This window comes from Nothoprocta perdicaria, unplaced genomic scaffold (assembly GCF_003342845.1).
Source record: "Nothoprocta perdicaria isolate Ctin4 unplaced genomic scaffold, notPer1 scaffold_133, whole genome shotgun sequence".
In the NCBI taxonomy this organism is placed as follows: domain Eukaryota; kingdom Metazoa; phylum Chordata; class Aves; order Tinamiformes; family Tinamidae; genus Nothoprocta; species Nothoprocta perdicaria.
This window is the reverse complement of record NW_020454461.1, coordinates 1,561,593-1,572,296: the sequence shown is the minus strand read 5'-3', so window position 1 is coordinate 1,572,296 and position 10,704 is coordinate 1,561,593. Positions and strand designations below refer to the sequence as shown.

The following is a 10,704-nucleotide window of genomic DNA, read 5'->3' as shown; positions in this document are numbered from 1 at the left end:
TATACTTAGTTGCTACAGCAATAATGTGATTTATATTGAGTCATCTTTTCAAAAAGTGAGGGTATGTTGTTTAGTGAAGCAATGCATACTGCTTAATGGCCCACACTTGGCTGATATATCACAAGAAAAGAGCATGCCAACATTTTAATGAAGGGTGAAACACCAAGTTCAGCTTGGTCACTGCTACTCACAGGAAAGGGACAGCCGTGCCCCACAGACCTGAAATTATTTCRTATTTTGTTTGTCCTTGCTGAGTAGGTAGAGAGCTACTTTGCAYTGGCAAAGCTGTATTACAAGTACAGGTTAGGTTTTACTGTAGAAAGACTTAAAACTGGTAATTGTCAAGAACAAACCAAGTGATAAAGCTGTGTTTAAGAACAGAAAAATAATGGACAATGCCATAGGAAACAATATATCACACTAAAGACTGTTTTCTTGAACTACTTATCTAAAATAAAATATTATTTCCTAATTACAATACAGCTAAACATTTTAATATGCTGCTGTATATCACTTTATTATTACTGATCCTAGAAATCATTCAATACTAGCATTATTGGTACTATATTTCATGCTCAATATTAAACTATTGCTCCTAAAACAAGCACAGCATGTTTATTCTGGGACAATACAAGGCACTTCTGAAAACAAATGATGTAACAATAACATAAAAGAATCTTAAATCCTCAAGACTTTCTTTGTTTAAAAAATTAAATAAAAATTTAATTACTTTAAACTCATTTTCTGTGCAGCTAGCTTAGGGGATGAGGGGGAGGAGAGCTGATTTAACAATTACCTATTTCTTCAGAAGTGCTGAGGGTCTACTGGAATTTTCCAAGTCCCCAAGCTGATTTAACCAAATGAGTAGGAGATCGAAACAGAGGCATCCATGAAAACTCTACTCTGTATATATCTGAAATRTTTCAAATGGCTTTTAAAACCATTGAAGTTATATGCAGGATGGACTTGACCGAAAATTGGAGCATCAGTGACTGTGTTAAAAGTCTTTGTGAGCACAAGGACCACYGACATGGAAGGCGTTTTACAGCACACTCGCAGTCCTGAAGATGTGGCACGTTACCAAAGGGAAACGAAGGCCAGAGACAAGGGCCTGTGCTACGACAGCCCCGGTGCCTTTCTGGAAAGTTCCCTGTTAGCAACGTGGAGCCAGCGTTGCAGCATTTCAAGTGGGTTTTTATTTTTCCCCCACAAATTTTAGCCTCCAGCAAAAACATATTTGCTGCTGTCTGTTTTCAGTTCTGATTCCTTTTGAAATAGGCTTTTGCCGTAACTGAGCGCTCGGTAACAACAAGCAATCACTTTAATGGCCTTATACATTTGGACAAAGCAAGAGATGTATTTTGGTGCGCGACTGCTGAAGCGATTTGACAGGTAACTGCTGCAAACAAACCCGAACGCGGTGCATAGGTTGTCTGTGAAGAAATGATCGGTTACGGCAGCCCTGCTTTTATTATTCTGAATTATTGGTAAAACTTTGGACGTGGCAGCGAATAGGAGAAGTGGAAAGGTAATTTTTATGATGTGAAAGGTGCTTTTTTTGTTTTTTTGTTTCTTTGGAAAGCAGTGCTTCTCCTTCCTGAAATAAAGGACCTGTTCTTGAATCCTGACCGAGCCTCTTCTCCCCACAGCCCCCCTCTGCGACCATCTGAGGTGACRGTTTGCTGGCAGTTACTCCATGCTCCTGAATCCTCAGATTTACCTCCAGGCCAAGATGTGGAAGAGCTACGAAGTCCTTGATTTGTGGCCTTGCAAGAAGCAAGTACGGGAGCCCTTTTTTGGGCCATTTAACAAAGATACGAGTGGCCCAGCGAGCTGCGGTGGCATCTGAAGAAAGGATGGGTTTGTCCCAGCAAAAGTCTCTTTTTCAGGTTGCTGAATATGTATCTTACGTAAGATAACCCACAACAGGATTATAAAGTTAAAAACAAGACAGTTGTGTCCGTAACACACAGCAAATTATTGGAGACAGTTGTGGTTATAATACATTTCATATGAGCATAGTATTAAACCTGAATATTGTGCACAGTAGCTTATATATTTTGGGATACTTAGTCTTCCTAGTCCTTTTTTTCCTCATGATTCAGAAGCAGTCCCTAGACATTTCCTCGCCCCTTCTCTCCATTAGCAACAGCTCCCCTCTGGGCAAGGTGAGGTTTCCATGGGGACATACAGCCTCGCCCGGCAAACACCTGAGGCTACCGGCAGCAAAGCCCCCTGGAAACGCGGGTGCCCGCCTATCCGTAACTTCCAGACCTAATCCGGGCAGAGAGGGTCAGGATTAGGGACATGTGTAAGAGCCAGGACTGGAATTCGGGGTCGCGCGCTCCCGCCCGCGCGCTCCCGCCCTCCTCCCTCGCCGGGCGCGCGCCTCGCCGCAGCGCCGTCCCCACGGCAACCGCGGCGGCGCGCGGCACGCTGGGAGTTGTAGTCCCTCTCGGCGCTCCACCCGCAGGCTGCGCGGCCGCCGGAACTCGCCTCCCCATGAGGCGCCGCGGGCGGGGAGGGGGGATGGCGGGCGCCGCCGTTGCCAGGCGAGCCCGGGCACGTCTCCCGAGGCGGCGGCGCCGCCCCTCGCCCCCCCCGCGCGGCAGCCTCAGCGCGGCCGGCGCTGTGGGGAGAGGTGAACGGCGCAGCCCGCCCCGCGCGCGCCGAGTTCCTCCTTCTCCTCCCTTCTCTCTGAGGATAAGTCTGGTTTTTTTCCCCCCCTCGGATTTAGTCTTCTCCTCGCTGCGTCTGCAGCCGAGTTTCTGCGCAGGGCTGCGGCCGCCCTCTCGCTGAGGGATGGGTGCTGAGAAGTGGTGGGTGTCTTGCAGGCAAACGAAGCGCGGCGGCTGCTCCTGACGGGTGGTGCTTCGGGAAGGGGAGAGGAGAGATAAGGAAATGTGTTCCTTGAGGGTGTCATTCCAAAGGGTAACTGTAAATAAAAGAAAAAAAATGCAAGCTCCCCAACTTTACAGGGAGTTGGAGGTGATTTTTTTGTGACCACAATAAGGGAATGTTGCCTTGTTTGCATTAAACACTTGCTCTAGATTCCCCAAAGATGCATTTTTGGGTGGTGGGGAAGGAGGGGAGATGGGACAGAATTACCAGATTTATGTTAGCTGTTGTGTATGAATCCTCTGTCCCTCACTAGCACCCTGTATGTGACTGGTGATTGCCCTGGATCTTGCTGGAAAGGTTTGGAAGACTTGGACCACTTGGAGCATCACAGCACTGATTCCCATAGTGCTGGGACACCCCCCCCCCCAACTACTTGCTTTGCCTTTAATTCATCCAGCAATTCCAATCCTCGTGTGTTTGCTTCTCTTCCAGTTCTGACCCCATGGCAAGTGTCTTGGGAAGAAGAGCGTCCCCCTTGGCGAGCGGCCAGGCCGGCGCGGCGCCGGGCGGCTCGGGCAGGTGGTGGTGACGCGCGCCAGTTCCTTTGCCTCTGGAGAGGAGAGGCCGGCCGGCCCTTTATGTAGGTGTGCTGTCCTTATCCGCCCCTTCTCCCCCAAGAAGTTGCCGGGGCTGCGCGGCGGCGGGGAGGCAGCGGCTCTTCCTCCCTCCCGGGCAGCRGCAGATGATGGTGGCAGCAGAGCAGCAAGAGCGGAGCCGCGCTGGGAACGCGTTTTCCATTTGAGACTGTTGCTGGGAAGGGCAACCTGAAGATTCGGCGGAGAGCGCGGCTGTTTTCAAGGGGAGAAGCCTCGAGGGGGAAGGAGTTAAGGGAAGGAGGGGCAGYGCTGGATTTTGTGTGTGCTGGTGGGGAGAGGGGATTGGTTATCATGGCGGATCGGACAGCTCCTAGATGTCAGCTCCGTCTGGAGTGGGTTTACGGGTACAGGGGTCACCAGTGCCGCAACAACCTGTACTACACGGCGGGCAAGGAGGTGGTTTACTTCGTGGCTGGCGTCGGAGTGGTTTATAACACCAGGGAGCACAGCCAGAAATTCTTCCTGGGACACAACGATGATATTATCAGGTAAGGGGGCAGACTTCTCTGGTGCTGGGGTGGGGTTTAAAGGGAAAGGAGGAGAATGTAGAGCTGCCAAAATATCCCCTCCTCGCTTCGAACAGCTCCGCTTGCTGCTGTCGTTTTAAAGAAGCACAGATTTGTTATCAAGGGTCTGTGCTAAGGCTCGATATCTTGTTGATTATTATTTCTGTAGCAAAGCTTCAAAATGCTTTCAGATAGAAGACAGGTCACAGCCAACTACACAGCAGAAATGCAGGGGGAAGATCTTAGTGCAACAGTGCTGCAAAATTGTGGATCCAGCACCTGAATCTTGTCAGTGCCGGGACCCAAGCTCGTTAATATTGATATCTAGAAGAAGGCAACTGCAGCTGTCCTTACACCCAATAAAGCCCAGCACAAGAGCACCCTAAATCTGGCGTATAGTTTTAGCCAATCTTTTCTGTACAATCCTGAAAATTTCACTCAAAATTTAGCTGTTCRTGCTCCAGCCAGAAATTACAAGCTGGTGCTGGTGCAAGATGGCTACAGAAGCACAGATTTTCCTCCTGATCTGTCTGATTTTTTGGTCCCTGTCTTTCAAATTCCATATGGTGAGTGAGTTTGATCCCTGTTACTGCACTACAGAGACACCAATTCCACTCTACCCAATGTGATAATGTTAYAGCAACATGCTTACTGACTGAAGCTAGCCTTTTGACAATTCTCTCCAAAACTCAGAAACGACAGCAGTAAAATAGAGCATTTCTGTTGGCCCCGCTACTTCGTGGCAGAAACGTGAAGCTGGGCTGTCCTGGCCAAGCGAGCTGCGCGGCAGCGACGCTGCGCGGAGGCGAGCTCAGCGCTGCTGCCCAGCTCGCCCGCGCTCCCGGTGAATGAAGTGTTCTCGTGGTGCTGGGAAACCAGAATAGTCCCAGGTGACTCATGGTGCAGCAGCGCTGGGGAAACATCTGCTGGAGCCGCCGCGCGCTCCGGCAGCCGCTAACGAAATCCCAGAGTTGTCGAGGCTTCGTCCTGGAGTCTCGTTTAAAGAAAAATGCCTACCTCTGCCAGGGAGAGCCCTTGGCTGCTGCATACACTAGTAGCATTACTCTATTCCCCTCTATTATAACCTGTGTTATTAAAGCAATGGCATTTCGTGAAATGCTGAGGAAGCATATAGAAGTTTATTATGGTTTCAGAGTCGGTATCAATTGCTGAAGGATATTAAAACAGACACCTCAGGTACCTGCAAGCAGACCGAGTGTTTTAGATGCATCCACAGTCTCTCATGACATCTAATTTTCATGTATTGCCTGGGTGATAAGTTACATTCAGTTACATTATAGGTTGGGAGATGTAGTATATGTGTACCAGTTTGTATATTTGTCAGTTTATGTGAATGCTTACTCAAAAATAGCAAGATAATCTGTCRAGATGTACATACATATATCTACTGGTTTTTGGTTGGACACTGATTTTTTTTTTCTTTTTTAATGTTCCATCTGCTGAGGAAGACGTGTCCTGGTTATCCTACTTCATACCCCCTCCCTCACCCCAAACCCATCCACATTGTGTAGCTGCTCTGCCTTGTCCATGTTAGGAGATCGCTTTTGGCAGGGTCGTATTTAAAATGTAGAATGGGAGTAGGAGCAACACGAGTGTTTGATACATGTGCCTTGACACTGTCCATGCCTGTTTCAGTCTCCTAAGAAAACTAACAGTCACCTCGTCAAATTAGCAGGTGTTTTGAGGGCTGATTATGTTCAGCTGTTGTTCAAATAATACTTTTGACAGGTGAATTCCATTTTTAGTCCGTAACAAGATCAGAGTTCTGTAGATTGAACATGATTTCAATGGTAGATGAAACATTTTGCCCCAAAAAGCATTAATGGCACCCAAAGAGGAGTTTTTTCAGCTCAGAGTGGACGGGAAAAGTTACTGCCAGGTGATGTTGAAGGAAGGAGAGATCTTTTGTTTGGGTCCTCAAGACGTTGCTAGAATGTTCTGCTGCCTGCCTTTGTTCATGGTTGCAGCTTTTGTGCCTATGGTGCGTTTTCTAGTCCTTGCTGATGGAATCGCTATAATGATTTTAAAATAAATGGTTCCTTGTATGATTATCCCTGATGTGGCTAACAGGCATTTAAGTTGTTATATTGTAGGCATAACTGCTAGCATCTAACATTGGTTCTTTCTGCATAGAAGGCTTTCAGTGAAGGCTGCTTTGTGGGAAGGAATTGATGAACCCATGATTCAGAGGATTGAGAGTCTGTACGTTACCCTAAAGGGTTTATTAAGATCATGGATGTGGAGGATTTTCTTTGGATAAGAGGTCATGTCTTTAGAAATACTCTTCCTGTGTTTTCACAAGTTTAATGACCCTGTCTGTTGCTTCATGTTAAGATAATGCATTGGACACAGTCAAGTTTTGGGTATAATAGGTTGTATTACATTAATTGGGAATTAGAGTTTTCAAGAATCATACCTGAGTAATAAATTCTGTTAAAGGACCATACAGCACTCGATAAGGCAGATGTTCGAAGTATGAACAAGGGAGTTTTTTAGCATGTTACTTTTGTGGGAGGAAACTGAAAAGTGCTGCGTTTCCAAGCTCCATCTCATTTTAATTTGAAGATGAAATGCTGAACTGCCTCACCTGACTCTGAAGGTGGCCCTGCTTTGTGGAGGGGTTGGACTGTGTGACCTCCAGAGTCCCCAGTCCACACTAAAGCTTCCCTCTCCTCCCCCTTTCTTTCTTTTTTTTAAGCAGTCACTTCCAGCTGCCAGTTATTTTTGCATGTTATTTAGTTGTAGAATAGTTAAAGCAATATCAAATAGTTATCAAATGTGAGTATTGATTATCGATTGCTATCATTGTATAAACAGAATCAACACATAGCTGAAGTTAATAGGGTTGGTTCTGATATCTCAAGACTTCTGATGTATTTTCTGATGTATTTTCTGATGTCATTTATAAAGTTTTCATTGCAGCCAAAGTTCATGATACATACCCTATTTTTTCCCCTCTTTTTCCTTTCTCCCACTTTTTTAATACAATACTGAGCACAATATAGCACCTCAGGAGTGATGAAGTTAAGAATATTCCCTTGTTCTCTCCCTATAGTCAAAACTGTAAAGCRTGTCTATATTGCAGACCACAAAGCAAACACAAACTGTTTACTTGTTAGCTCTGTGGTGTCTTTGATTATTCTTGAAATGTGGTCTAGCTAAGGTAAAGTTRGCACAGTTTTTGTAACATTTTAGTGTAGGAGGTGTGGAGTAGATGTATCCTTATGCGTGTGGCATTCTCCTTGAATTCAGTCATTGTGCTTTGCAGGATTGGCCTTCGGAATGTGTAATAACAACATATGGGCACAGTTTTCCTTCTTGATGAGCTTGAAAGWGTGTGTTTGCAGCAGCTCATTATATTGCCTGTAAGTTAATATATTAATGAAAACCTTGCAATTCATGAAGTGCCAATTACTTCATGTAAATCAGTGAAATATGTTTAAGTGTTGAATGCATGTTTAGTGTAATCACTTGCAATGCTGCATTATCAGTTTTGACAGTAATTAAACAATTTAAATAACAATTTAAACAAAATCATTTGACATGCTTCTCATTATCATTTAAAATACATTTGGCTTTTTCTTTTTTTTGATGGTGATTTGTAAACACAGGTTTCTCATCTTGAGAAATGTTTGCAATAGTGGTAAGGTGGTTATTGCTTCTACCTATTGTCTGTTTCCAAGATTTTCTGTGGCATTGACCAGTTTTGACATAGTCAATAAAACTGAACTCAGAGAATATCTTTGACATTTTATCAAAGACTACATCTGCGTTTTTCATATGCTGCAGTTTCTTGTAAGGACATGTGATTTCTGAGTTTACCTTGACAAATGTTTATGTATCTGGCATAATGTAATATTATGCATTTATAAAAATGTATTTTGTATTGAGCTAGCTTAAAAGGAATCAATTGTGAGGCAGGATGCCACAAAAGATTGCCCAGTTTCTCTGCAGTCTTTGCTGCCTAGCGATGTTAACCAGAAGGAAAGACTATTATCTGTGTATACTAAAGCATGTTATTTATGTAAGTCTGGCTACAGTGTAGTAATAATACTGTAGGATTTATGGGAGTATCACTTAAGTAGGCTGCCATGTGTGTATTTTGCAGGGCTGGCAGATTGAGATTAAAAAATGTGGATGTGCCAGTGGTGGTGGTGGGATTTACTGGGCTGGGTGAGTGACTGGCAGCCTGGTTTGTTCTGCAGACTGGTCATTTCAGGGGACAGGGTGTGCATTAGGACACGGCAGTGTTGTCTCAGTGCAGCCTGGAAAAGAAATGCAATGCTTGAAGCAATGTCATAAATTGGGGAGTATAGTAAATTTTCATCTTTACTTACAGATGTGTAAGTAAATATACACTTACATATTGTGTTTATGTAATGATGTTTATGTTGAAGGAATGTAAGAGCCTATAAACTTGTGTATAATTCCCACTTTTTAATGGTCAGTGCAAATAGTTGTTGGATATAGAGTGGTATCTGAGATGCTGTGGTTATTTTGTCTGATAAGTGCATGGAGCATCATTCTGTCTGTCGCTTGTGGTAAAGCTTGACTTGAGTGCCAACCTGTGCACGTGCAGGACTGCTGAAATCCAGTGAGAGGCTGAAAAGTGGCAGCTGAGCCATAGAGGATACAAATATCCCAGCCCTGCTCCCAGCGTGATGGCTGGTGAAGACAGAGCCACTGAAGTTTGAAAGAGGGGACTTTGGAAGACCCAGGCTGAGGCAGTATTTAAAAGTTTACTGACTTTTTTTTCTCTCTCCTCTTTTTTTTTTTTTTTTTTTGTTTATGTGTCTGTGCTTCTCTTATCTTGATACTCAAGGTGACACTTTTATTTCACAGAGCTTGTGAACTTTTACTTTAATTGGATACTTCAAGCATTGTTTGCAACCTATATTATCTTTTTAATAATTTATCCAGATAAAGTTCATTTGAGCAACTTCAGTTTAAATTCTCTTCAAGTGTCAACTGAACAGATCAATCAGTTTACTACCCTGACACTTGTGTAGGGTTGCTAAGCATGTTACACTTCTTCTGTATTTCATGCCATGTTTCCACGCTAAATTTTACTGGCAGATGAAGTATTTCCTCAGTATAACTTTTGACAAAGCGCACGTGAGCCTCCTTGGTTAAACATGGTGCATCCCAATACAGTTTTATCTGTTACTGAAGTGAGAATGGACTAAACAATGAATTGATGAAATATATATATATATACGTAGAAAAATATATTGGATAATGGAATACTTTTTCTAAATRACTTTAACTGCTGTAATTGAGATCTAGATATACTTGCATGCTTTGGGAAGTTTTTTGAGGCAGTAGCTAAAGGAATTTCATATTAGGGAAATTATTTCCCATCCATAACTCTCCTAATCAGTTTATTRCTTCTCTTGCTTTCACTCTCAAGAAACAAGCAAAATTGCATTTATTTAGTGAATTTCTCATTTCATTCATTTCTCTCTTACATTTGCTCTGTTTCATTGTTGTGTTGAATTTAGGTTTGTAGTTTTTACTGGGACCTAAGTTTCCATAATATACTGGTTTCTTAWATACCCTGGCTAAGGCCTTAGACATGCTGAAAATAGAGCTTTTTCTTTTTTTAATATGTAGATCATTTAAAAAGGCAGCAAACCTTAGTAGACCTTTGTGGCAATAGATCTGTGTGATTTGACTACATTATCTGAACAGACTAGTGCTCATACATCTCAATGATATGTTGGATATCATAGTTGCTAGAATTCATTGCCTGTGCAATCACAGACTGCTTATTTGTTAGAAAAAAATGAAAAGGCTTCTTTTAAAAAAAATCCAGGCACATTTTTGAGCATTTAAACCATCAATTTGACTTAACTCCATATCAAACAAAACCCCCTCGTCTAGCGAAAAGGGAGATATTTGTCTTTCTTTCCAGAAATTCTTTGAATCTTTATTGTCTTTTTTTATCTTGCAAAAGTTCAAATATAGTAAGCATTTAAGCCTATGTCAGCTAGTATATTAAATGTTTATGTGAAGCAGCTCATTATTGCCCAGAACTGACTGCCTTGTATATTCAATATGAAGTCTTTGATAGTCTTTCTTTAGAATCTTGCAGTTAGAGTTCTCTGCCATATTATTACACAGTTTTTACCATTGCTTGCAATGGCTTGAATTTTAAAATTTAAATTAAGCTTTTTTWAATTAAACTTGCCTTGTATTAACTCTTGCAACTCATTAATTTGATTTGCATTGCTTTATTTCAGTTTGATTAAGATGGCAAAATCTGTCAAAGGGAAGAATATTATGCATTATGTATGCATACAATGTGTGTATGTTTATAATACACTCATTTCACATACCTATACACACCACATTATATAGATAAACACCATAAAATGTTGAGCTTTTTTTCTAACTTTCATTGTAAAATATTTACAAATACTTACTAGTCTAGAATCTCTTTTCTTTACAGTCATTGGTAGTTTTTGCTACACCCAAGGAATAGATTAAGTCAGTTTTTGTCAGAAGAGTGTTAATTGTCTTGCAGGAAATCACAAAAAATGATTCCAAATTCACTTGGTTCCTGAGACTGCTGTTGYTTAATAAATAAGAATTATTTTTCTCCTAACCATATGCAATAATATTATCATGGTTAGTTATGACACCAACAGTTACATATACTACTTCTTTTTTATTGGGTT

At 42.5% G+C, this 10,704-nt stretch overlaps 1 protein-coding gene across 1 annotated transcript in view; it reads left to right on the top strand.

Moving 5' to 3' along the window:
* The first annotated feature begins 3,788 nt into the window (after window positions 1-3,788).
* Window positions 3,789-10,704, top strand: part of EML6 (echinoderm microtubule associated protein like 6) — a 108,772-nt gene continuing 101,856 nt past the window's right edge. The window contains exon 1 of the mRNA XM_026033824.1: window positions 3,789-3,985. Coding sequence (XP_025889609.1) covers window positions 3,789-3,985 — 197 coding nt within the window. The remainder of the gene's footprint in view (window positions 3,986-10,704) is intronic.